The 27,015-nt window shown below is 40.5% G+C and overlaps 3 protein-coding genes and 1 non-coding gene across 7 annotated transcripts; all 4 read right to left on the reverse strand.

Annotated features, from left to right (window-relative positions):
• Positions 1-172: 172 nt before the first annotated feature.
• LOC147141410 (homer protein homolog 3-like) lies at positions 173-12,321 on the reverse strand. 3 transcript variants are annotated; one of them, XM_086044203.1, is made up of 11 exons: positions 10,557-12,311; positions 10,408-10,456; positions 8,150-8,306; positions 6,581-6,712; positions 6,371-6,475; positions 5,143-5,151; positions 4,198-4,331; positions 3,298-3,454; positions 1,773-1,880; positions 1,560-1,640; positions 173-1,139 (listed from the first exon to the last, which is right to left on the reverse strand). In XM_086044203.1, exons 2-11 carry the CDS (start codon positions 10,428-10,430, stop codon positions 954-956), a joined length of 1,092 nt encoding a protein of 363 aa, XP_085900329.1. In that variant the 5' UTR covers positions 10,431-10,456; positions 10,557-12,311; the 3' UTR covers positions 173-953. The 3 variants fall into 3 exon arrangements, with proteins under 3 accessions (XP_085900329.1, XP_085900330.1, XP_085900331.1); XM_086044204.1 differs by lacking the exon at positions 5,143-5,151 and having other exon boundaries at positions 10,557-12,310; XM_086044205.1 differs by lacking the exons at positions 1,560-1,640; positions 1,773-1,880; positions 5,143-5,151 and having other exon boundaries at positions 10,557-12,321.
• trnan-guu (transfer RNA asparagine (anticodon GUU)) lies at positions 12,284-12,357 on the reverse strand. Its single transcript has one exon. It is a non-coding gene; the product is annotated as a tRNA-Asn (tRNA).
• Positions 12,358-13,147: 790 nt separating this feature from the next.
• Positions 13,148-21,352, reverse strand: LOC147141412 (ceramide synthase 2-like). 2 transcript variants are annotated; one of them, XM_086044202.1, is made up of 11 exons: positions 21,195-21,352; positions 19,957-20,127; positions 17,840-17,957; positions 17,389-17,507; positions 16,439-16,496; positions 16,300-16,350; positions 15,436-15,528; positions 15,219-15,347; positions 14,840-14,949; positions 14,601-14,754; positions 13,148-14,036 (listed from the first exon to the last, which is right to left on the reverse strand). In XM_086044202.1, exons 2-11 carry the CDS (start codon positions 20,121-20,123, stop codon positions 13,839-13,841), a joined length of 1,197 nt encoding a protein of 398 aa, XP_085900328.1. In that variant the 5' UTR covers positions 20,124-20,127; positions 21,195-21,352; the 3' UTR covers positions 13,148-13,838. The 2 variants fall into 2 exon arrangements, with proteins under 2 accessions (XP_085900328.1, XP_085900327.1); XM_086044201.1 differs by having other exon boundaries at positions 21,184-21,351.
• Positions 21,353-24,228: 2,876 nt separating this feature from the next.
• ctxn1 (cortexin 1) lies at positions 24,229-26,822 on the reverse strand. The gene has a single exon (XM_086044206.1). The coding sequence runs from the start codon at positions 26,806-26,808 to the stop codon at positions 26,533-26,535; it is 276 nt and encodes a 91-aa protein (XP_085900332.1). The 5' UTR covers positions 26,809-26,822; the 3' UTR covers positions 24,229-26,532.
• Positions 26,823-27,015: the final 193 nt, after the last annotated feature.

Below are 27,015 nucleotides of genomic sequence, written 5' to 3' on the forward strand. Positions count from 1 at the left end.
TAAGGCTCGAAAAGAACGTGACCAAAATATGCAGTCGGCGTGGAGTCGTGAAAAATAACATGATCCGCCGTTGACCAGGCATGACATTTTGTCCAGATGGAGGTAACATGGAGCAAGGCCCGAAGTGTCCCGAATGTCCTTGAATGCACCACAGCAGAGGTCCATTAAAATGTGGCGGTAACACAAGATCCCAAATTTAATTGATGGCTGCGCTACAGCATTACAGATTGCATCATTTAAGCCAATATTTTCTATGAATATGTACTTACTTCATTTATCTAAACGTGAGTCATAGCGTAGCAAGCCGCTGAAATTCCTTAACGGCAATCTTGTTAAAACATTGATCTTTGGTGTCTTTATTCATCCGTGCCTCACCAGTATTGAACACTATAGCAGACGTCTATTTCTTACTTGACCTTGAAGAATATTATCTAAATTCAATCACTCGTCTTTCTGCTGCTACATAAAGTATGGACAGCTACACACACGCACACACACGCGCGCGCGCGCGGTATCAATCCGTTTATCTGCAAGGTTGGTGGCTGATAATGCAGTACGAATCTGTGCTTGTTCTGTATGCACAATTGTTCACAAGGCAGTTTACGCACAGTAAAACAAGGCCTCTTATGAGTCATAATCTGATATTTTTAACCCAATGGTCATACTAAATGGAAAAACTAGAAGCACCAGTTGTCCTTAATAAACATCTTGCACTCTGCACTCATAAAGCAAGTTACCTTGAAGTTATTGCATTGTTTCCCTGGTAAGCAACATGAAGCGCTACATTAGCAGACAAAGTCAAACCATGTCAAATGCAGATTAGGCCGGCCCACATGTTTACAGCGAGTGCCGCGGACAAGATGGTTCTCGGGCTTGAGGCGCAAATGTGGCCGTCTCCAGCTTGGAATTGTTTTTTTTTTTTGTTGTTTTTTTAACTTCTGCGTTTGGACTTTTTATTTGTCCATGAGTTTAACCAGGCTCTGCCGGAGGTCATTGAGGTCAAAGATCTTGATGTCTAGAATTTCGATGGCCCTCTGGAGCTCAGTGTCCATGCGATCTCGATCCTCCAGAGAGTTGCTCAAGTTCTGCTCCGTGTTCTGGATGCGGCGCTCCAGCTCCGAATTGCGCAACTCCACCTCCTGTTGAGGAGCAGCAAATGTAGGAATCGGTCACAAGGAAATATGTTGAAGTGATACATCTTGACTGCGACATAAGCGTTGTATGCCGGAATGAGCTAGGTTTAGCCCGGGTTGTTAGTAGAAGTTAGGAGACACTTTGCCACATGTACATGCGTATTTGATTTTTTAAATTTTTTTTATGTTATATCCTCTAAACATTTATTTCAACAGTGATGTAGATGAGTTTGAGATGATAAAGTGTTTTGGGATTATACTTTGTGCTGTATTTACAATTAAACTAATATTATAGTATAAATAAACTTATGTGAGGGCTTGTCAATTATTTGTGACTTTTTTTTTTTTTTACTGCCCTGTCGGCTGCAAACAATGGGGGATTACTGTATGGTCTTGGTCTTGTATTTGTCTTCGATTTTGTTTTACCCGTAATCTGTGTATAGCCTGATCTCTGTCACGCTCCATCTCATGATAGTTTGTCTTCTTGCTTTGCAAAATGTGAATTTCCTGCCAAGAAACAACAAAGAATGTATTTTTATTTTATTTTTATTTTTTTTTTTTTAATGAACCAAAGTATTACTTTTTTTTTTTCTTTTTTTTTTTTTTTTACTTTCAACATGTAGGTGAAAGTGTGCGGACCTCGTCTTTGGCCTTCAACAAAGCCTCCAGCTCCTCCAGAGACTGAGTGAGCTCGTCTTTCAGCAGGTCACTGGGGCCGTGACCGCCGTGGGCCTCCAGGTCAGCCACCTCGACACACACAATACACAAACACACGCACGAAAAATGTTTTGTTACACTAATCAGAAAAAAGTGACAAAATGGCCGCCCCCTGAGATGGAGAAAAACGGCTGGATTTTGCTTCTCAACTCATATTCCACAAACGCAATTGCGAAATCAGAATGCCGTGTTTGGAACATATTATCGTAAAGAAAAATTTGGGGTTGACTTCCACTTTTAACAGGTTGCTAAAACCCACCGTGGTTTTATTGTTTTAAAAGTCAAGTGCGCTTGAGAGAAGTTGCAGAAGGAAGGAAGAGGAAATGAGCAGATGCCAGCTCCCTCCGGTGATCTCTCTCTTTTTTTTTTTTTTTTTTTTTTTTTTTGTCCTAAGTGGGCCAACGAAAGTAGGATATGGCTGTCCTACAAACTCTTCTTCCTCTCACACCACCAACACCACTGAGACGTGAGCCATTTTACTTTGGGCCACCTCAACGCTCTCAACCTGAGATGGAGAAAAACAAGCTCCAACTAACAGCGGCTCACTCGACCAAATCTGACTGGCCCGAAAGGAGTAATATGTGCTGGAAATGAACGTTTAGGGGATCGATACCGTGGAGCTGAGCTTTAATAGAAAGATCAAACTTCCTAAAGCTGTTATTGATGAGTGGGGGCGGGGGCCGGGGGGGGGAGGGGGGGCAGCCCTCTTTGGCTCATTGGAATGGAACATGCAATGGGATTGAATTTTTAAAGGAAGGCCTCTCAGGTACTCGTGTATATTTACACTAAACACTGTGGTAAAATGTGACGTGACAAAGCATATAAAGTAATACAACTGTAGGAATCTGGTATTTATATATATATATTAAAAACACATATTCACTGATAAACCTTTAATATACCAAAAAGAAAAAATATTGTTGTGTGACTAAGATAATCCATGGGTGCTGAGCCACCAATATCTGGGGCTCCACTGTACTATTACAAATATTAATGGTTTATAGATTTTTTTTTTGTTTTTTTAAATGCACCAGAAGTACACATGTACATGCATATGTGATGAAGACTGTCCTTCCACTAACAACCCTAGCTAAACTTAACTCCCCCCACGTCATACAACGCTTGTCTGAGTCGCAATGAATCATTTAAACATACTTCCTTGACACCGATTTCTATTTACACAAGGCCGTGGCGCCATTTTAGGGTGTTTTTTTTATTTTTTTTTAGAAAGACCACAAACACAAAGAAATGTGTTTGTGCATAATGAAGTGCTGTTGCGCAGAGAAATATCAAGAAAAGAAAGCTTTCCCGTGAGGAACAGGATTGGTTGTATTTTAAGACTAAGCGGTGCAATCTTTCACCAGGACCATTCAAGAAGCACCTTAAAAGTTTATGGGACACCATTTTGACAAACGTTAATTTGACATGAATTCCCCGCTCCGCTCACCTGTTCTCGGAGCCTTTCGGTTTCCTCTTGATACGCAAGCAGCTGTTTCTTCCACTGCTCCACATTAGCGTTAGCTTCGTGCAACGCCGCCACTAATTTGGAGTTGCTGTCTTGCAGCGTGAAGAACTCCGCTTCCAGGTTCAGCTCGCAGATAGACCTGTCGCAAAACAAAGCACCGTGTCCATCGAAACATACGTGCCTTATGAGATTGAATCTGATTTGCCTTCCTGCGATGGCGCCAAGAGGGGAAAAAATGCACATTGCGAGTGGTTGTAAGGGCTCAAATAAGAGGACGCTTATTGATGTTGACATTTTAGGGCCAGCACTTCATTCACTAGTACAAACTAATGAAAAACATGACATGGGAACCGTGTCACAACTCACTGAGGGAACACAGCTTGTAAAAGAAATGATGGCTTACAAGATGCTACAGCTAACAGCTAGCTGATATTAGCTTGGTTCTGCAGTGCAGCAGTGTTTTGGGGAGGGTTTTTTTTTTTAATATACTCTTTTTGTATACAAATTTGATCATTTTTAGTGACATTCCTTGTCTTCTTGAACGCTAAAATGTGATCATATAGTATCAAACGTAACTCATTTATGTACTGATTTGACTTTCAAATGTAACTTTAAAACTACCATGTCCAAGGTCATAACCAGTGTCCTCCCCAGTTTCAGTAGATGGGATGGAAGTGCTTCTCTTGATTTTTAATTGTTCCTAAACTGGACATGAGAGGTTTTTTTTTTTTAAAGAAAATGACCGACCAGAAACAGAATTATCTGCTGTTTCAGTGATAAAGACTTTCCCCGAAATGGACTCCTTTCATGGTAATGAGATGTGATGCTCGTTGAGTCCTAAAATGTGTGCACTGTCTTTTGCGTGCAGAAGACTTGAGCTACCCCTCCGAGAGCATCTTCTTGATGCGCTCCTTCTCGGAGGACAGCGTGATGTCTGCGCTTTGGCTGCGAAACAGCTTGTCCTCAGGCCCGTTCACGCACATGACCGGAGGGGACTGGAGGTCATCGGAGAGGTCCTGAGGAACAAATCAGTAAATGCATTCTACACGCAAGCCCATGCTTCTCGACACCGATTCAAACAGAGCGCAAACAGAAGAAAAATGCTGACTCATCTATTTATTTTATTTCTTTTTCTTTGTTTTTAAACAAAAGTCAACCCAAACTTTTTCAAGAATATGTTCCCAGGAGGCCCACTAGTTGAAACACGGCATTGTGATTAATTTTGCGTTTGTGGAATATAAGTTAAGCAGCAAAATGCAGTCGTTTCTAGCCATCTCTGGGGGCGGCCATTTTGTCTTCTGTCGACTGAAAATGACATCACAACTGCTCAGGGCTCAGATAACCACCAATCACAGCTCACCTGTTTTGTGAAGCTGAGCAGTCGCGATGTCGTTTTCAGTCGCCAGAAGTGACAAAATGGCCGCCCCCAGAGATGGCGAAAAACGGCTGGATTTTGCTGCTTAACTCATATTATACAAACGCAATATTAATCAGACTGCCGTGTTTCAAATAGTGGGGCTGCATAGAACATATTCTTGAAAAAAATGTTTGGTTTGACTTGCACTTTAAGTACTTTAAACTATACAGCAGAAGCTGAAAATGCTCAGTTTGTTGTCACTTTATCTCTGATTAAGGGGGTGACCCAGATTTTTTTTTTTTTGTTGTAATTTATGTCACAGTAAGTATAAAAATCAAAACATTCATACTAATGGACACACAACACGAGATTGACAAACGTATGGAGAATCACACTAAATCAAGAGGATGGGCTATAAATCTGAGTTAAGACAGACAATAAATCAATCAGGTAAAAGTAAAACTACTCACTTGTGAGAACTACAGGTGAAATCCATCATGGAGTTAAAAAAAAAAAAAGAGGAGAAAAAAAAGATAATGAAAAAATCAACACAAAAACTATCATCATTAAAATGTGTCCGGGCCAGTGTTCTAGTCCACTAAAGTAGGTGCTTATGAGTTTTATGTTTTTGTTGTTTTTTGCTTTGAATTGCAAGTAAAAAATAGATCCAAGCGCTCTATGATGGAAAAACAAAAAACTATACATAAAACAAAGACAATGACGCGTTTTGTTGTGTATTTAAAACCACGCAGCTTTGCCTGAGTAAAGTCAGTTCAGCGGGCTAATGAAGAGCGTAGTGCTGCCACGTTGCAACCTTTTAAGCATTCGCTATTTGAACCCAAACAGTAAAGCATCACATGCAGACTGATAATAAAACAATACTCAAAAGCATACGTTCTTCATCCTCCGCGAAGAATAATTAATATTACTACCACCATCTCCATAAACAGTGTCTGTGTGTGTGTGTGTGTGTGTACATTATCAGCAGCCCAATCACACTGCCCCCATGTGGCCAAGGGAGCAGCGCAATTGCATTGAATTGAAGCAAAAAATGTGGCAAAAATGATTATGATAACCCGAATTATTTACATTACACTTTGTCAGTATTGCACGTTTTTATAAAGCACAAAGCAATAGAGTATATTTTCATAAAAGTCTTCGGAGGATGGAACGGATTAATGGCATTTGAAACTATTTCAATGGGCAAAGAGGATTTAAGGATCCAAAAGTGTGGTGCGGGTGCCGCTGAAATGAGTCGGCGGGACCGATTGCTAATTATTCCTAATTGATCTTGTAGGTCTGAGGTGACGGTGTGAGGGCTGAAGAGGAAGCTGCTGGGATAATTTTACCATCGCCCTACATTCCTCACTGTCGCTCCCCTCTGAGATAAGTGACCCACTTCATCTTTCTTTTGCCGCTCTTTCCTCTGGCTTCATTTCTTTCTCCATTTCTTTCTTCTCTTCTCTGTCACAGCGGCCCTGTCTAATAACTGGACGCAGGTGCGTTGAACTGTACGTCTTATGACCTCAACTCCACTTTATTTTCTAGAGCGCTTTTCACAACATCAAATAACCCCCCGAAAATCGTCTCTATTCAAATTATCGATATTCACTGATGAGATGAAAGACAAGAACGCCGGTATTTTTCCACCTCGCATGCATATCACGTTTGCGCTCTTGACGACTTTGCCGCGCTCACCTGCGGTGCAGCGATGCTGAGGGCTGTGTTGGCCAGTTCTTTATCTTGGGACTTTTCCCGTGCCAGACGAGCTGCGTCTTTCACGTCTTTGAACTTCTCCGAGAACTTGTCAAACAGATGAAAAAAAAACCAAAAAGACACGAATCACACAGTGCCATTAGTCACCACGTTCTTTCAAAAGGACCCGTGTGTCCGTTGAGGAGCTGTTACCTGGTGCAGCTGTTGCTCGGTAGCAAAGCCCAAACCGTAGACCGTGTTGGCCCTGCTGTCAGCCCACTGGCCAAACTTTTGTGACGTCTTGGTAAAGGTCATGCTGGGTGTGACAATGCAGTTGATAATTGCCTATCAAGACAAAGATTACAGCATTTTTCCCCAAAATATACTCTAGTCTCTTATTATCTCTCATCCATTTAGTACACAAATATACTGTACCTGTTTATAAAAACTACAGTGTTTCCATCATTGATTTTTTTTTTTTTTTTTTTTTTTTACTAGGCGTGAACCTCTCGCCAATAAAAACGATTCGATAACGTATACGTGGGCTGCGATACAATTCAAGGGCGGTTTATTTTTAAGTAGAACAATTTGAGAGAATATGATGCAATGAGCTTCTTCTTTTCATTGTACAATAGAAATGAATTTGTCAGTACTGTAAATGTGGCATTTCCTTCATATATATATATATATATAACTATATATATAACTATATATATATATATATATATAAAACTATACATATAACTATTGGTGCCAAGGAACTATGTTAAAGCGAGTTGAGTATCTTCATTTAGACAAAAGTAGTGGTAGCGGTGACATACTGCCGACCGGTCCAGGGTGTAGCCAGCTCTCTCCGTTAGCTCACCTTTAAATAATTCATTTTTGTTTTAAACCTTTGCCCCAAGAGGATTTGGGTCACGTTTGAAATCCACATTGCCAGAAAACTTTGCAGCACATCCATGAAACCAACTTGTCCGTCCCTGAGCACATGATGAAAAGACACGAGCTCAAAACTATTTATAAAGCTTGCGACGTCATCTCAGCGTGTTACAATAATGGCACCGACTTCAAATCCTGGAACCTGTTTGCCTTTGTGTCCTTATTTTCCTGCCCAAAAAAAAAAAAAACACGATTACATGGACTAACTGTGTCGTCTGAGTTGTGCCTCGCCACGGATGACATAACACGTTGGATCCGGGCAACAGGGAAGAAGATTAAACCTGGCCGTTGACCGCACGACTGCCACCGCGCACGGCTTTCTGGGAGGCGGGAATGTGGGTCAGACTCGAGGTGCTAAGAGATCAGATAAAGAGCCCCCCCCCCCCCGGCCCCCTTTTCAGTACTTGATGTGTCGTCCGTAATCTAAATCCAGGGAGCATCCGCGGAAATGCTGGGCCGTATCGTTGCTTTTTCTTGACCAACTGCAGGGTGGGAAAAGTATGCCAACCTTTGGATGAAGTAACTGGTTCGACCTCATCTGAACGTTTCCTGTCGTTGCAGATCAGATCCGCGCCACCGCCAGGAAGGATTTAAGGAACTCTTTCAGTCCCGACTGGGCTACTCCAAATTGTAAAGTGTCCATGCCCTGAAGTAGCCAATCAACCCCAAACCGCCATGCCCTCGCCACCAGATTTCACAGCTGGAATGAGCTTTTCGAAGGCGGGGTTTATTGTCACCCAAACACAGCATTCGTGTGTTCCTTCCCAAAACAGGTAACATTTTGTGCATTCGAATGGGTAGACGTACGTTTTCTACCGTAAGGAATTGTGTCGTCCACCTCACCTTGGTGCCGCCCAGGCTGATGATGCGGTAGACGTTGCGATTGGAGTCGAAGAAGAAAGACACGGTGACCGCGTGCTTGCTCGCGGGGATCCAGTTGCGCTTTGTGGCGGGGTCGATCTGGAAGACGTGAGCCCGCGTGCTGAAGATGGGCTGCTCCCTGGAGGAAAACAACAAAAACGGTGACGGGCTAGTCTGGTTTTGTAGTGAATACGATAAAGTAAAAAAAAAAAAACAACATTTTAGCTCTGGTCATCGAGATTAAAGGGGTGTGTCGACTTTTTAGATCCACTCTACGTCAACATATCGTTTTACAATTAATACCATTTTTTAAAAATGGAAATAAATACGGAAAAAAAGAAACACTGTACTGTAACGCTTCATCCATGCGGATTTTGTAGCGCTGTCGTGAGCTCATGGAGGCAAATATTTGACCCAGTTGAAGAAGTCAATTTTGCCACCAAAAAGCGGAGTCGCTTCAGCAGCATGTGGCACGTCAAGACGCTGTCTCGGTCTAATCCCCCCCCCCCCCCCCCTTCTGTTCATCATCATTAACATCATCATTATCCTGTTGCTTGAAAGAGGCTCAAGCATGACCGTGGTGGCAAAACCAGGCCACGGTTTCCAGTAGAAGTGGGGGTTTTTTTTGTTTTTTTTTTTGGGGGGGGGGGCAGTCATAATAGTACATTTATATCTGACCCCATTAGCGACACACAAATCCAATAGTGTGTAGCGCCGTCCGCGCGAGCTCACAATGTAAGAAAGAAACGGCGTTGAGTGTCTTTTCGTCCTTCCACATAAAGTGTGGCGACTGGGTGGGACTGTTGGCTCGCCAAACAGACGACTTTCTACAGTTTGATGAGCCTGGTTCGAATCCTCCTTCTCATCCCACGCTAATTCTCCCCCCCGTAGTCACTGGACCTGCTTTTTGCCACTAGTGGTGTGAAGGCTTCCTGTCGCGGAATGTAAAAGAATCACTGCCTCAGTACAGTTCAGTTGTATTTAACTTTGTAGTTTTCTTTTTTAAACATTTAGGTAACATTTCTAATCAAGCCTTGCGTGCAATACATTAAGCATGAAGTACAGTTTTGCTTCTTTTTTTTTTATTTTACTGTATTTAACTCATTGACTGAAGACATTTTCAGACCCTCTTTTCAACCCAAATGTTTGAAAAAAATTGAGAGAGAAAAATATAAATAAATTCCTGGGATTGAATGGCTGGACTGCGAAAAGACAAGTCACTTCGTCAATGGCAGTGAATGAGATAAAGCGCAAGTCAAAATGTTTTTTTGTGCCCCCATTAATCTGTTGCGTTTGTGGAATATGATTCAAGCAGTTGAAATGCACCCGTTTTTACACATCTCAGGAGGCGGCCATTTTGCTACTTGACTGAAAATGACATCACAGTGCCCAAGGGCTCAGGTAACAACCAATCACGGCCCACCTGCTTTCTGGGTTCGGTCATGTGACCTTGGCGAGCTGAGCCTTAGGAACTGTGATGTCATTTTCAGTCGACAGCAAGTGGCAGTACAAGGCAAAATGGCCGCCCCCTGACGTGTATAAAAACGGGTGGATTTGCTGCTTAATTCCTATTCCACAAATGCAATATCAGAATCCAGTGTTTAGACCAGTGGGGCCATATAGAACATATACATTCTATGTACAAATTGTATCATGTTACAGTGGCTTGCAAGAATATTGAATGTACTTTTTAGTAATAAATCCTTGATTTCGTTTTTTTTTTATGAACAGTTAGGCTTACTATGCTACTGTATTTTAATGCTGGTCATGGTGGTGGTACTTGGAAAGTTAAGTATTATTTTTAGATGGCACAAACTCGATTCCAATGAAGTTTGGACGTTGTGTTAGACAAATAAAAACAATGATTCGCAAATGGTGTATCGCGTATACTTCATTGAATACACAACAAAGAGAAGCGATTTAATGTTCAAACTGATCAACTTTATTGTTTTTCATGCTAGCAAATAATCATTAACTTTGAATGTTATGGCTGGAGACCCCCATTCGACCCCCACGGGGCATATGCCGCATATCCATCTGCTAAAGGCTCCAAAAACGGCAAGCCCGGTTCGCTCGCTCCTCAGCTTTCTTAATCTTTTCAAGCCGCAGCTTTAGACACACCGACTGATTAACATATGCAAAATTGCTATGGTAACGATCCCTGATCTTCGATTGTATTGGCGCCTCGAGCATTCGTGTCCATATATCCGCATGATTATCAAACGGCAACAAGATCTTACCTTTCTCTGTGATGAGGAAACATCTTACAGAGTGTTTGACGCTTCTTTTCTATAGGAGGAGATTAGGAAGTGGTGAAGTCAGTTGGGTTGCTTGATTTAAAATGTTTCCTCGCTGCTTTTTGCCGAACGCACATTTCTGCCAAACTCACCCCATGTCGTTATAGCAACTGATGAGTCTTGTCTCTCAGTCTCCACTTTCCATCCAAGAGTAAAGAGGCTTTCTTCCTGCTCTTCTTCTAGGAGAATTCAGGAGGCAGCAGCAGCGTGCTGTGTGACACCTCAACAGTGTCAAAGCCCGGAGAAGGTGAGCATTTTTGACGAAAAGAACATTCCTCATCTCATCTCATCTCATCTCATCTCTTTTTCTCCTGGCCAAGCTCCGTCCTGAGGCTCAGTGCTGGGTGATCTGCTCAACTTGACAGCCTCCAGCTGCTCACTGCAATCGTCCGTGTGCAAATTCGGGAGAACGCCACCTGCCGCAAGCAACAGGAAGTGCAGCTTGATGACTTGGAGAAACAAAGCGCATTTTGCTCTTTTTAACAAAAAAAAACCAAAACAAAAAATGGACCCACAATCTCTGTCCAACCCGGTCAACGACATAAATAATCGCGTTAAATCTCATCGATCTACATTCAGTGGCGGAGCTAGACTTTTATCCTTGGGATTATTGCAGGGGGTCCACAGACTATAACAATAAATTTGTTTCTCGATTTATCAATTGCAATCGGAATGTCAAATGTTGAACTGTACATACCAAGCACACAGGAGATGAGATTTATGTATATATGATTTGCAGTTTATTAACAATGCTGAAGATGTAAAACAATTTGGCAACAATGTTTCAATTATGCATTAATAATAACACTTTTTGACAAAAATGGTGAAAATGCACCAACCACAGTTACTCACACAATATCTCTCCCTCCCTCTGTCTCACTTCCTCCCTCTCTCTCTCACCTAGGGCTGTCCCAATATCTAATCCATCGACTATTTTTTCGATGAATCGATTAATCTAACATTTTTTGACTAATACAGCAATTTTGGGGTTGACGATTATTAATTTACAAAACCACTTTTGAACACTTGTTAAAATTCTTTTGTGTATTAAAGTAAAAAAAAAATTTTTTGAAATTGAATGAACACTCCCATCTCTTTTAGACAAGCATCATGACGTGAACATGAATGAGGTATTTCTCTGTCCATGCATTACAGTGAAACAACGTGTGAGCTCATGTTAAGCAGCCCAAGTATAACTAAAAAATAAATAACTCTTAAAGAAAGTCCAATGAGGAGCACCCTCCACAAATGCAATGGGCCTCATGTACTGGACAATCATTTTAAGAATACTTTGTGTGAGTTGAGATGCTCTTTCTGGTGTGCATTCCTCTTGTTTTTTAAGGCGTTTTTTGTGAAGAAAAAAAACGACCTTTTGGTTGCGTGCCTTTTTTTTACTCCAATTGTGAAACAACGTGCAAGTTGTGCAACTATGAAGAATTTCATTCAAAGGGTTCTACGACTTCATTCCATTCTAGTTTCAATTAGACATGTCGTCATGATGACAAATCAGAACATAGATAAGATGAAAAGATCGCTCCTTGTGATAAAAACACATTTCCCCAAGCAGCTCTTCACGTGTAAAAACGGAATGTACGATATGATGTCAATCTACAAACGTGTAAAGCGCAACGTGCGCTGCTTTAAAATGTCTGCGTGAGTCACCATTGCAAGCGTAACACAGCTAAATAAATCATCAGCCATTTAATGTTAAGACCTCCGATGGGTTGAAAGTGAAAGAAGCCTTTACTATGGCAAACTGGACTGTCGTCACTAAACAACGAGGAGGAAAGTACATGAAAAAAAAAAATAAAAGATATTCCGTCCCTGGGTGGGCTCGAACCACCAACCTTTCGGTTAACAGCCGAACGCGCTAACCGATTGCGCCACAGAGACGGTTACAACCCCATGACCATTTATTTGTAATTTAAAGAAATGGCACGAGAAATTTCAACCACAAAAGTATGTTAACATAAGACCAGAAATACTGAAATGTGCATAAATGTGCATATCTCATCTTACCCTTTGCCTCGGGGCACTCAAGTGAATGAATGATCTGCCAAGCATGCTAATAAATTGTTGCATCGAATACTGTACTTAAGAATCACTGCCACCGACAGATACATCTATGGCAACGATGCATGTTACTTGGCATGACTGGCAGTGGATCGGATTATATTTTAAAAGCATAAATGTATTTTACAACTAATTCTTTACGTAGACGCAGCTGCCCATATTCACAGTTCCGTTCCTACGACACCGACGTAACCCCATTTTGTACGTATATCTAGCAGTAATCAACGTTAGCGGTGCCGTGTCAATAAAGTCATAACTACAGTAAATAAGTTTAATATGACCACTTCTTGGTTAATATTTAGGTTGCGGCACCGAATATATAAATGTACCTCACGACTAATTCTTTACGTATTCGCAGCTGCTCATATTCACAGTTCCGTTCCTACGAAACCGTCGTAAGAAGATTTTGTACGTAAATCCGTCATTAACCAGTGCCAACGAAGTACCGGTAAACTAATTTGGACGGGGAAGAAAAACTCCTCAAGGACATACAAACAAAATAATCAAACAAAATGCAAAAAAATAAAATAAAAGCAACTCCTTAACACTGGATTGAATTGTAGCATGACCTGTTGATACCAAATGAAATAAACCTCACTTCCGATCACAGTTTAAAAGTGTACTTCAGTTTCCCAACATTTATTGAGACAATGCACATATTTTACATTAAAAAATGTCACGGCACACCACCCAACAAAAATGTTTAGTTGAACACAAAGATTATTCTGTTGTAGGAATGGCAACAGGTGGAATCATTCATTGCACGTTTTTCCATCTAGTGAAAGAAAATATTGTTCTGCCTTTCACTGGCATCTGTTTCAACCAATTCATATGGCAGCTCATCCTTCAACTCTGTTGTTTCCATCAAACAGCAGCATTGGTCTCAAAATGTTTTGAAACCTTCGCGTGTATTTTGATTATAACGGCAGCAATGTTTTACACTGACCCCGATGAAGAGATTGTTCATTCTACTGTACAGATGGATAGGACAAAAAGTATGTACCGGTAATAAATCTCCCTCCTCTTGTCACACACATGCCTTGTGCTTTAAAATGACAAGAGTGAATGTACACAAGATGTCTTCATTTCCACCTTTAAATCAACAACGCTACATGAGACAGTTGGACATTAGTATTACCATGATCTTTGTGGTCTAATGTATGACCTAAAAAAGAATCTATCTTTGAACATATAACAACAAATGCTTTGCTACGTCTGGATTATTGATTGACAGTGTTTCAAATGTGGGCTTGGCTATACACGCACACACACAAAACAACAACTAATGAATCATTTAGTCTCTACTGAGCTTTCCGCATTCTGTCGGAAATCGAGGCCCTGTGGTTGGTGAGATTATTAAGGACACAATTGTTACTCAAGGGGGGCAGTTTGTAGTTTTGCGTGTCTTTACTTCCCGTTGGACAATAATCTCCCTGAACCTCTTCTCTTTTATCTTCTTCCAGCTCACTGTCGTCATCGCTGCGTTCATCTTTTTTCATCTGAGGGCAGAAGATGATAATTGGGATATACTTCGGATGTTCTGTGCAGAATTATTTGAAGCAGTAATAGAAGAGCGTCGGTAGAAGTGATGTAATATTTTAATGCTAAAATGTAGTTATCATTCTTACGATTGATTCTTACTGTTTGAAAACTGAAAAAAATAAATTAAAAAAATGTGTCCTTGATTAAGATGTCAAGCTATAGTTATCTGCATTCCTGAATTGATTTTTTTTGTTTTAGATGCTATGCTTGATTAATTTCCGACCGAAGCCTGGTTGCTCTCCTCATTCCTGTTCAAACTGGTAAAATGTCAAAGAAGAAAGAATGAAAATAGTCAAAGAACTGACTCATTTCAAAACCGAAGAAAGCTAACGTTCTCAACTTTTACTTGAAACATAAATGGGAAAAAAAAAAAAATCAGAGCCTGTCAGTGGTTAATAATCAACATTAACATTCCACCGTCGCAACAAAGGCTCAGTATGTGAAATACAGATTTTGTCCTTGAAAAAATTTTACACTTACTAACAGTTTCAGGATTAGAAATGTACAGAGATGAGTCTCACCTTTCCTGTCAAGAATTTAGGGACCATTCTTAAGATTAAAGCAGCCCAGAAGACATGAAGACCTTGCAGCACCATTAAGAGGATGTTGAAAAAGTAGTAGCCAGCAAAGGGTTGGAAATTCTCCATGGAAAGTACAAGGGTCGTGTGTATGATCCTGGAAAATGACCACAGAACACAAGTGGAGTTACATGTGTGATGTCGTTAATGTCAGAGAGAAAGAAAATAAACAAAGGACTTACTTGCTAGGAAAAATCACCAGTCGAGTCAAAAAGAAGACTGACGAAAAAACCACAAAGAGTATGTCACAGACATTCCTCCAGCCAGAGCCATAGTTAAACATCTTAGCAGACTGCAAAGACATCAGGCGGAGGAGCTTAGTTTAGCCTGGGTTGTTAGTGGAAGTTACAGAGAGTCTTGGCCATGTGCATGGTGGCATACCCTTGTATTTAAAAAAAAAAAAAAAAATCAAATCATCTGTGCGTCATTATTTTTAAGAGCAATGTTGTAAGATGAGTTTAAAATTATATTAAAATGGTTTTGGCATCATAGTAATAATTATAATAATAATGGTAAACAATTGTCCACATAGGAAGCTTATCAGAAAAAAAAAAATGTTACCTCTAGTAAGATATCAGCTGAATCATGAAGGAGCATGACCAAAGTGCCAACGCGAATGTAGTTGGCACAATACGAGAAACTGAGCAGGAACACGGTGGCCAAATGGTGGATGACTTGTTCCTTGAAATCCTAACCGAGAAAGACGATTTCATTGGAAGACCCGATCACGTACGAAACAAAATGGCCGTGGTTGATTGCAAAATCTTGAGGGCCTTACCTTCCTCTTGATGTCAAAAGAGATCCGGAGCAGCAGGGAGCCATAGAAGCCGAGCTCAAGCATGTAGTACCAGAAATGGCGACTTTGCATGGGCTGTGGGAGATACAACGACATAACATGACATTTGCTCGTGTAGTCGTTGGACAATTGATGAGCGATCGCGGCACAGTTTGAAGTACAATTAAAGTCAGCGGCGGACCATCTGCTGGCCTAAACACTATCAGAAGCGCTGACCGACATTTGCAACCTACATTCAAATAATTGTTCAATGAAATAGTATGAATTGATTCCCAACGGTCGAATAGTGTCCATTTTGGAGCATTTCTCTTGGCTGCACTGTTACCAATTTGCGGATGTTCGATTTTCTTTAGTCCAATCCGATTTCAGCCTCTTTGTGTTGCCATGTCAATCTAATCTGCCCGCGGCCTTTAGAATCAGTATTGCAGCCCGATGTCATTTAAACTATGTTAGCAATACGACTGTTGATTTAAGCGATCAGATTTCAGATTCATCCTCACCGGATGATGTCAATGAGATGATGTCAACATTTTAACATTCTCCGATTGGTTGGTCAGAGCAAATCTTGTGAAAGCCAACTTCAACGAGGAAAACTCGTCTGTAGCGATCAACACAATGTCATAAATGTAATAATCAGTATCTTTGGTTCGTATGATACTTTTTTTTTTTGCCTTGTTATTAAATAAATATCGATTGTAAACTGCTGCAGATGAATTACATGGCACATTTGCCGTTATATTGAATTTTTGTATAAATGCACAATAACAAACATTTGCCACTAGATTTTTGAAGTAAATTGGATAAAATTGGTTACGTTATCAGTGAACTGTCATGTACTGCACCCACCTGAACTGGATATTGCCTCCAGCATTCCCTGAGGTCCCAGAACCAGGGCGTCTATAGAGGAACCACAGCGCAATCAAAAGCAGGAATCGAGGAATTATTTTGCTTCATAATATGCATTTGAGAACTCCAAAAAACTTACATCAATCAAACAAGCCAGCCCACCCACAAAGGCGGTGAGGTAGAAAAAGAACCTCCAACTGTGACAATAAACAAAGCAGATACTGTATGTCTGTAGCACAAAAGGTGATGTCATATAAGCATCCAAACATACCGGAAGGCATTTTTCAGATAAAAATGACGTACAGCGGTACATTGACTCGAAAGTGACCCGACATACACATTTTTCGAGATACTAGCTGATTTGCGAGCAAAAAAATGTTGTTACAAGCCATAGATGGTGGCACCCATTTTCACAACAAGCAGCAAATAGTGAAAAACTATTCAAAAAAGAGTGCCAAGTGCTTACTTCAAGCTGTTTATTGCCACTTCCAGTTGAAGTTTACTTCCAAACTGAACGTAAAACAAAGACAATTCATTGTTGCGTATTGAACCAAACGACATAACTTTGTCTAGCAAAGGTCTGCTAGCTTAATGCTACTACACAATGCAAAATGCCTTAGACGGGCTGACAAAACTAGCATCGCTGATGTTGTGTTATAAAGTAACACCTCACAAGTCTTTTTTTATGTTTTAAAAAAAATATATATGTACGGTATGTATTCGAAATATCATACTGCCCCCAGGTGACCAAAGTGCACACACAAGGAGGGGGCAGAAGCAGCCACACAACAATGTATTAAAAGCATGACATCATGATGCCCAAACCGTTCAATTCTTCACCTCCTGTTGAATTATGTTATTACTGTATGTTTCTAATAAAATCCAATACTGCAGAGTGCTATTTGTCACAATTAAATCTTGATTAAAATCGTGTTACACATTTCTTTCTTGGTATTTTATGACGGCTTCGTCACAAGGATGAAAGACGATTTGCGATAGGAGTGTCCTGAGTTATGAGCGTGGTCACCCAACGAATGAAACTTGTAAGTCAAGGACACCACTGTACCCGAGCGTAAGACGAGCACTTACGCCGCTTCTCCAAACTTCTTGGTTTGACGCGGCTTGTCCTGGTGGCGGCGCAGTCGGAACCAGGCCTCGATTTGCCGCTGGCTTTTGCCACACGTTGCCATTAAATGAATGATGTCACTCTGGAATGACCACAAAGCGAAAGATCAGCGTGCTGCTTTCAACACAAGTGGAAAATAAACCAAATAAATACATATAATTTAAACGCCATAATATCATATTAAATATAAGAATAATAACTTGTAATAGGAATTTTACGTGCGGTTAGCTAAAACATTTGGGCCTGCTATGCTACTGTTGATCATAATGGTAGTACGTGTAGCGCTGTAAGTGTTTTTTTGAGATGGTACTTTGTGTAAAAAGTACGACAATCAGTAATGTGCTGAGTGCTGAGATTTTCCATGTTGTTTCTCATGTTTCCAAAATGTATGAAAGGGGTTATCGAGAGTACAACCTGTGTGGGCCGCGTGCTTTGTTGCATGTAAAACGACTCCAGCGTCGGGGAGGGGGCCGCGGTCACTTGCAACCGATTCCTAACCCCCAAACATCTGCCAATGGGTGGGGCGCAGAACCTGAGAGCAAGCAAAACAAAAGACAAGTCACACTTGATGTGATGATTTACAACATAAGAGTGTGGGAGAGTCACCGCGCTAAACTGTTGTGTTTGGGAATAGGTGTTGAACCGATTAGTCGACTAGTCCAGGAGTTCTTAACCTTTTGACCTTGGGAAAAACGGACACAGGTAAACATTATCACGGTCAGAGGGGTTTTCGTTTAACAAAGCAAATGTGTTATTGTGGTGGTAGTTTTCACTACATCACACACAGTGATAGAAGCATTTCTACCAAATAGGCGTTGAACCGATTAGTCGACTAGTCCAGGAGTTCTTAACCTTTTGACCTTGGGAAAAACGGACACTTACAGGCAAACATTGACACGGTCAGAAAAGTGTTCATTTAACCAAAACAAATGTATTATTGTGGTGGTAGTTTTCACTGCATCACACGCAGTGATGGAAGCATTTCCACCAAATAGTTGTTGAACCGATTGGTCGACTAGTCCAGGAGTTTTTAACCTTTTGACCTTGGGACCCAGATTTCCCGTACAGATTATAATGTTGACTTGTGTTGACTTTTATTATGTTTGTCAGTCAGGGAGAATTTCTATATGCTGAGTAAGATCTGAAGGCTTCAACACCTTTTGGGATAATATGAATCCACACTTCACCATTTCCATTCCCCCCCCCAATCCCTCTGGTCCCCCCAGTGATAGCCCACAACTGCCCCCGCCTGACAGCCCCTCCCCTACTACATGTGCAAGTATTTGAGTTGTGTTGTTTATGTCTCCTATTCATGCGGCAATCATGTTGCAGAGGTTTTTTTTTTTCCAATTCCATACCGATTTTAGCTGTTAGGTTTCTTCTACTACTTCTACTTCTACGTACCGGTAAATAACAGTCTGGCGCCTTACGTCGCCTTGTGTCAGGAAGCTCAGTTGTAACCGAGCATCTCCTTGGCAACAGCAACAACTCATTTGTATTTAATTAGTCAAACACGCTGCCTCGCGGCCCACAGGTGCAAAATTGAATTTGTTTTGCGGCCCACTAGCTGGTGCTCTGGCCGCGCGTCTACGAATCAATGGACTAGTCGATTCCTTTCTGACAGTTGACTATAGCTAATCTTGTGTTTTTGGCATCTCGTCGTTCGATCAGCCAGAGGATTTTCGACGCATTTGCTATCGTTGTCGGACGATGGGTGGAGAAAAAAAAAAGAATGTAAAACACGATCCTAATTGCAAATGCGACACATAGCACAACACATGGTGGGACCTACTCTCATATGATATGCAAGCAGGATTTCATGGAAAAAACACGTATATAGCAACTCCATTCAGACGGCACAAAGCCTCTGTTGTTGTGGTCTCATAAGATTCTCTCCCCTGGGGACAACAAAGCTGGTTCTGAAAACACACCTGCTCCTCGCCCCCCGCAGCTCATCCTCCTCACCTATACACACACGCTCAACGCTCGATCCCAATCGGGAAATGGCGTGTGAAGTCCGTAGACAAATATTTGTTGTGCGATAACCTCATGCTAGTGGAATGTAAGCGATGGTTTACCTTCTGGTTAGGAACAGCGTGACGGTTGTTTACAGTCATTGTCAAAGCGGCTCAGTTTAGTGAGACGCCCGGTTAAGCTGCTAACAAAGTCAACACAAGGCAAACGTGCGCAATAGAATGATATTTAGCTTAGGGTTCATGCACTAGTACGCTCTTCACTCGTAAGAAAATTCAGCACATTTGTGGAACAGCTCGAGTTGACTGGTAGAACTAGTGTTTCTTTTACGGGCAATGCTTTTTTTAACTACTCTCGGGCACTTCTGCACTCTAGTAGGATAAATACACGTCACTAGTGAGGCAAAAGTACAACTACTACAATCCAGGAGCTTTCTAGTGCGTGACAAATGCCTATACTAGTTGGGCCAAGTAGTGTGACTAGTGCAGCACAGTCAGGTTTATCCACCTTAAGGTGGATACTATCGAATAAATGCGGAAAGTGCTTTTCCATAGTACCTCTCAAACACGTAACGCAAGAGCACGAAGGCCAAAGCGAGGGGCAACGCGATGAGAAGGTCTCGGGGGAGTGGGCGCTCCGAGTGGGCCAGCTGGTCCATGTGCTCCCAGGTCACACCTGGAGGAAGCCAGTAGTGCTGTCTCCACACATTAGGCAGCAGCTCCATTTTGCTGTGGACGCAGATTGGATTGACATTAGAGTGGATTCCAACCACTGGGGGATTACCTACAGTATTTCCTGCAAATAAGGTATTTTTGTCCGACTATCGATGCCAGTGATTATATAGTGACAGGCAGAACAATGACATGCTCTTCCTCTAGATGGCAGTAGGTACAATTAAATTGTGTGTCTACCGGTTGCCATTCATATAACAATACAATACAATTTTATTTATATAGCGCATTTCATAAACAGAATAATAGCTTCCTGTTCAGATTCCACACCGAGTGCATATGTACCGGTGGGTAAAGTGAGATGAAATCAGGCAACATTTTCGTTTGGTGTAGTGCTGTGGATTTTTTTTCTAATTAAATAATGACAACTAGAGCAGCAAAATGGGGGAAACAAACAAATGATGCATCAGCAAAAAGTAGCATGACAAATGTGCAAACAGTAGAATTTTGTAAGTTACAAAATTAGAGTGGGTTCTTTATTTTTACATTACATATATAACAAAATATGTATTGTTATCAATAGAACTGGTAACATACTAGTCCTTTCAAATGTAATACATATTTATTTTAAAACATACTGCACACAATTGATTATTTATTAATTTTATATTATTTAAATGTCAAGGCCATCAACACAAGGTAAAAATGCACAAGCTAACATTATACAAAGTTTGATCATTATTGTATATTATCTATTTATATTGTTATTATCATTATTACTATTATGATACATACTATGTTAAAGTTGGATTTTGATATTTTATCTAAGTTGTTTTAGGTTTTTTTTGTAGTTTTTATTTGTTTCTTTATTGAGTACATTACATACAAATAAAAAAAGTAGTTGGGTCCAAAATATAAAGACACTCATAAAAACACAAATTAAACTCATGCACAAAGTAAAATACTGTACTATAAAATACTATAAACAGACGACGTTAAAAAGCACAGGTAGTCTAGTAAAGTAAAGTAGTAAACATCGTCTTGATTTGAATGATTAATAACAACTTACGGCAACAGAGACAAATCACTTCCACTGTCAAACGTTGAAATTACCTTCAATTTACCGTGAATTTTGCCAAATCTGCCAAGCAGCAAGTTGCTTGAGTGCGATGTGATGCTCACTTGCGACGGCACAAGTAGAAAATGCACATCAAGTCAATTCCTCGTGTTTGGGGTCTGATTCTTGTTTCTCGGCTGAGTCCTAACAACCACACGCACACGCACGCGCACGCACGCGCACACACACAGCGCAGGAAACAGGGGCGGAGCCAGAACGTGGCTAATGGGTGGGCCTGGAAAAATCAAGGTGGGCCTAAATATTTCTCCCACTGAGCACAATCCTCCTGTCCCGACACATCGTAATTCAAATAAAATGACAAACTGAATAATGTGAAGTTTAGATCTTCCTTGGACAACCACAATTATGCCATTCTTAATATTCAATAAAATAAAAAAAATGCAACGAAACACAAATTTACAAATAATCTAATAATAATGTATTAAAAGAAATTTAAAGTATATATATTTTTCATGAATCTCATTGGGTGGGCAGTCTGTCAATCTGGATGGGCGTGGGTGTGCACAGGACTCCGCCCCTGGCAGGAAGTAAAACTAAAGCAAACAAAAGCGGGAAGCACTCAAATGGAAACGGTTGTATTTCCTCCTTTTCAGACAACACTAGTAGTAGTAGCTTTCATTAATACAAACTCTATACTTGTCTTTATCATAACGCCTTTCTTCATTTCCACTGTGGTTTAAACTGAGCGAGATCACACAATAAAACGATTTGATAGACATTCCCCACACTTCTCTTCCTCCTCCTCCCATCTGATTGTATTCTTGCCAGGAGATAAACTGATCATAGATAACATCACTGCTGTCATCAGTGTCATGCAAATGCTCTCCTCCTTATCAAACCGAGAGAGAGCAATCCAACAACGTCAGTTTATCTCCACCACACAAATCCCCTGTTTCTATGCTCTAAAAGTTTCAAATTGTTTGATCTTCTAGAGTATAAAAGTATACAACTAATCTTCAAAGCAAAACGTAATTTACTGCCGGGCCATATTCAAAATATGTTTTCAGAAAGAGAAGGTGGCTATAATCAAAGCCGGGGAACACATAATTTAAAGACAAAGTAGTCACGGACAACAATGAAAAGTTTTTCTGTATCTCGATGTGGAGTAAAACTATAAACTACATACACCAGTTCAAAAAGACATGAAATAAGTATTTGAGAGAAATATAAAGATGAAGAGGGGCTGATGGAGTTGCATTATCATGTTATTATTATTGCTATTATTACTATTGTTTTTATGTCATTATGTAAACGCGTTTGCCTTTATTCCTAATAATAGGCGTATCAATCCTTATTATTAAACTAAAATACTGCAAATGGATCGACCACTGTCTTACTCATTCTTTTGCACCTCTCAACTGATGACCACTTCTGTTTGGATGTTTGTTTAAACTTTGTTGTTGTTGTGGTTGTTTGTTTCAGTTTTTTTATGCATTTTGAATGACAGTTTTTTTTGGTTACATGTTCGAAATAAAGCGAAAAAAAAAAAAACACCGGCTAGCTAACCGGCTTGTTTCTAAAGCACCCAGTGTATACGTTGGCTTCTGAGCCAACACAAAACAGAGGAAATAATTTGCGTTGATCTTTTGCGTAATCAGGAAGTTACTTTCAAGCACCTGGCTAGTCGTGTGCGTGTGTGTGTGACAGTGTGTGCGTCAGCAAAAAGACAGCAAGACAGGGAGAGCTGCGTGACAGTGCATTCAAATTGCACTTATTTTTTTCCCGAAATGACAGTAATGATCTAAAATGATGATGAATACAGTCGCAGTTGATAGGGCCTCGGCCAGCCCGCGAATAGCAAAAATATTAACTCCAGCATTCGATAGGGTGGACCGCAGCATACTTGTGGCTCATTTGCAGCACCAAGTGGTCATTAGTGGAAGCGCTCTAGAGTGGTTTAGATTCTATTTGGCTGGTAGGATTTTTTTCTGTTTGCCCTCATTTGCATATGGGGGAGCACGGCGTTTGTTTGTGAACTACGGAAACCTTTGTTGTCAAATGTAAATTGTCTGCAGCCACTGGAGCTCAAATCTGTGCTGTTCATTTGCCACACTAATGAGGGTGGGGGGCATTTTACGTTTCAGAGCATCCATGGACACCAAATCAACTGTAGATCAGTGCTTCTCAAACTGGCTCTCTTGGTGATCATTTGCAATAAAATATCGAGTGGTATCATTTTAAATTATGGGGACTGGTCAATAACTCAACTTCAATTTTAGACCGCTTAAAAAACAACTACAGCTGAAAAAAATACTGCACATAGGCTACATCGAAATCGAAGATAAAACAACTATTTGGAGGAAAATGATAATGATGATGAATAAACTATTAATTTTTAATAACAACTATACCGCTTCATAAACATGCATTCAGTTAGTGACTTTGAGACACTCTCACAGCGCCTGCACTGTGACACAAGACCAAACTGTGATTGTTAAGGTTATAGGTCACATTATTGTATTGGAGAAAAACATTTGAGTGAACTCACAATTTGAATAAGTTGAGCAATTCAACCAAAAAATATTTGAAGTTTAGCCAACGTGAAAATTGGCTTTCTCGCATTTTCAACAAAGAAATAAGAGTTTTCAGAACTAATTGTCCCTTGTATTGTTGACTTAAAGATATAAGTCAAAACAACTCCGAAAATTGCTTTGGAGCAAACCACTTGCTTTCTCTGATGTGCTAAATACCATTGTTGCCATAAATGCCAATAATTGACATTTTAAATGTGTTCCAACTTAAATGTTATTAAAGTTAGTTCATCGATGGCTGGGCTCTTGTAGTTTGAAAAATGTCCACATGATGTCGCTGCTGACCTCTTTACTCATCTGAAGTATTCGAGAATTAAACTGCAAAGGAAATAAAAAATAACCCCAATTGATCGATTTCATTTGCTTTAAATCTAGTCAACATTGATTTGAGGTTAAAAGAAGAAGAAGAAAAAACAGCAGCACTTTTTTTTAACTAACCTAGTTTTATTCACCATCAAGGAAACTTTTGATGAATAGCAACTAGCAATTTTCCATTGCTAAAAAAAAATCCATAAAAACATCTGTCAGGGTGACATTGCATAGGACTTAAAGGGCAGAAAGAGTTTTTACCAAGCATTGGTACAAAGTAGCAGTGACAACACTTGGTCACACACATCTTTACTAGAGGCACTGTTGAACATATTTGGTTGAGGACGAAAGGCAAAGAGGATTGGAGGACCAGCATACATGCGTTTAAAGCCGTCACTATCTCAGCTGGCCATTTCATTAGGCACACCTGCCCAGTCTAACACAATCCAATATATATTGTCAGGTCATAACTCTTCTAGGCTCTCATTAGACTGCGCATCCACTTTGCACAGAGTAAAAACCTAAACAAGTGTCACACATCACAAGCTGTGAGCTTTCCAATGACAATGGGGAGAAGCAACGGATAGAGAAGCATCCCATTCATGGTGCAGTCTTTGGTCAATAGAATTCTACCTGAGCACCACCTGAACAGTTCACGTTGAAACTACAGCTACAAGTTAGTATGCATTGCAAAGAAGAGTCCCAGTACAAATGTCAAATACAGCACATTTTCATGTTCACAATAATCATCTTTTAACATTGTTTCTATTTCCGGTAATTATTTGTTAAAAGCGACCACAACAAAATAAACAGGACAGCAGTTTCCTTCCACATGACCAAAATAAGCATGTTTGGATCCATTGGAGAGTGAACGGTTGTTTGTCGATATGTTCCCTTTTTTGCACATTCATACATAGCTGAACGTGTCACATACTTGCTTACTACTGCCTACTGACTGATTTGGCCAGTGGTTCTTAAACGTTTGACACCATGGACCGCCGTCATGGCAAACATTGGAATACAGTAGCATACTAGGCCCAAGTGTTCGTCAAAAGCAAAACTGAGGTTTTATCCCTAAAACGTATATTTAATATTATTGTAAGCCACTGTAACATTATAAACAGGTTGAACATCTGTGTTCAATTGTGCTTGGATTCAGGAGAAAAAAAAATGGACGTAAATAATGATTCAATTAAAATGCAATGACAATTTAAAAAAAATTTAGTCCTAGTTTTTAAAGAAAATAAAGGCATATTTTGCAGAATAAAAACCATAATATCAGAAAAATAAAGTAGCATTTTTAAAATTCACTTAAAATATAAAATATGGCTTTCATCCCATGTTAAACTTTGCGTTTAATAAAACAGAAATCCTTGCCAACCTTCGAAAATGTATTCTGCTAAGAGTAAAACATTTTTACCCAAACACGCCTTTGTTCTCATAAAAAATACAAATTTGGGAAAAAAATACAACTTTACTCTCATAACAACACAACTTTGCTTCTTTTTAAAAAAACAACAACAACAAAAAAAAACATTGTAAAATGCTGACTTTTGAAATTCACCCGCTAAAATGTGACTTTCTTTCTTCATTCAACATTGACTTTAATATCCTAATATTACGTTTTAGAAATACGACTTCAATCTCGTCGGAATAGGACTTCTGTATTGAAAGAATCAGAAATGGCTGTTTTAACATTATGACTTAAGAAAAATCAGGCAACTTCTTATTGCTGCGGCATTATGTTGCACGCATGGTAGTTATGTCGAATTGGCGTTTGAATGATGAGGGTGTTCTTGGACAAATTTCTCTCCTGGAACCAAAAAGTTTGGAAACCCCCGCTATAGAAAACGGATGTCTGGATGATATGACACCGACTTGCATTTGTCTCATCTAGGCATGGGCCGATATTAGATTCTGACGGTGTCATGGTATCAAAATTACAGATCTAAAATCAGATCTGTATGTATATTTCTAATTTTTGTTAAATAAAAATGGCATCTATACCCCATTGAACACATTTTTTACAACAAAAATAATATTGGATACATTAAAAAATGCATACCACGTTTGAATAACTAACCCATCGCTGGTGAGCTATTTTTAGAATAGATCCGTGAGCTAACTAGTACCCACTAGCACACTTTTGATTTTTTTTTTTTTTTTTTTTTAGCAAAAAGGCATCCGTGTTTGCAGTGTTTCTCTCGTCTTGCTCCCTCCCTCCTTCTGCATGCGCAACTGCTCACCCCTCCCCTCTCTGCTTGCCGAGAAGGAGGGAAAAAAACGCAACTGGCCCCAATTAACTTCAAAATCGTGGTTTGTTTTGCCAACCATATTTTGTGCCCCGCTTAGATGTCCCCTCAGCTCGTTACCAGTGACAGACAGCATTAGCAGTTACCGAAACCTTGACTTTTGAAAAAAAACATTGTAAACCGTCAAACGGGTCATCGGCCCATGCCTAGTTTCACCTGCACCAGCTAGTCTTCACACCAGCGCATAATCAAATTGCCCTCTGTCCAGACCCTCCTTGTGGTCCGTCCACGATGACGCCGGCATGCTGCTGTAGGGGTCCAGCAGGATCCGCACGCAGCGGACCAGCAGGAAGAGCAGCAGGAGCACGAGCAGGCCCACGAAGCACAAGGCCGTGGCCTGCTCGGGGTGCGCCGCCACGGGCTGCAGCACCGCGGGACCCCTGGCGAAGCTGGGCGGGGCCGAGGAGGACAGGTCATAGTTCACCACCCAGTAGTTGGTATAGCTCATTTTTTTGCCCGTATATCCGCTCAGCGTATATGTACAACGCTTTGATTTGTATTCAGAAATAGTTGGGAGAAAAGTCGACCGAGTCACATCATGAAACGGCCCGGTGAACTTGGCTTGTTTCCAAATGAAGGAAAACCGCTCCAGAGGGAATAATTAAGTACGCAAGCTAATGAGCTTTCTGCTGTGCTCGTCAGCAAGTCCAGACAT

This window comes from Filicampus tigris, chromosome 10 (assembly GCF_054856515.1).
Source record: "Filicampus tigris isolate MCC_2025a chromosome 10, RoL_Ftig_1.0, whole genome shotgun sequence".
Taxonomy (NCBI): domain Eukaryota; kingdom Metazoa; phylum Chordata; class Actinopteri; order Syngnathiformes; family Syngnathidae; genus Filicampus; species Filicampus tigris.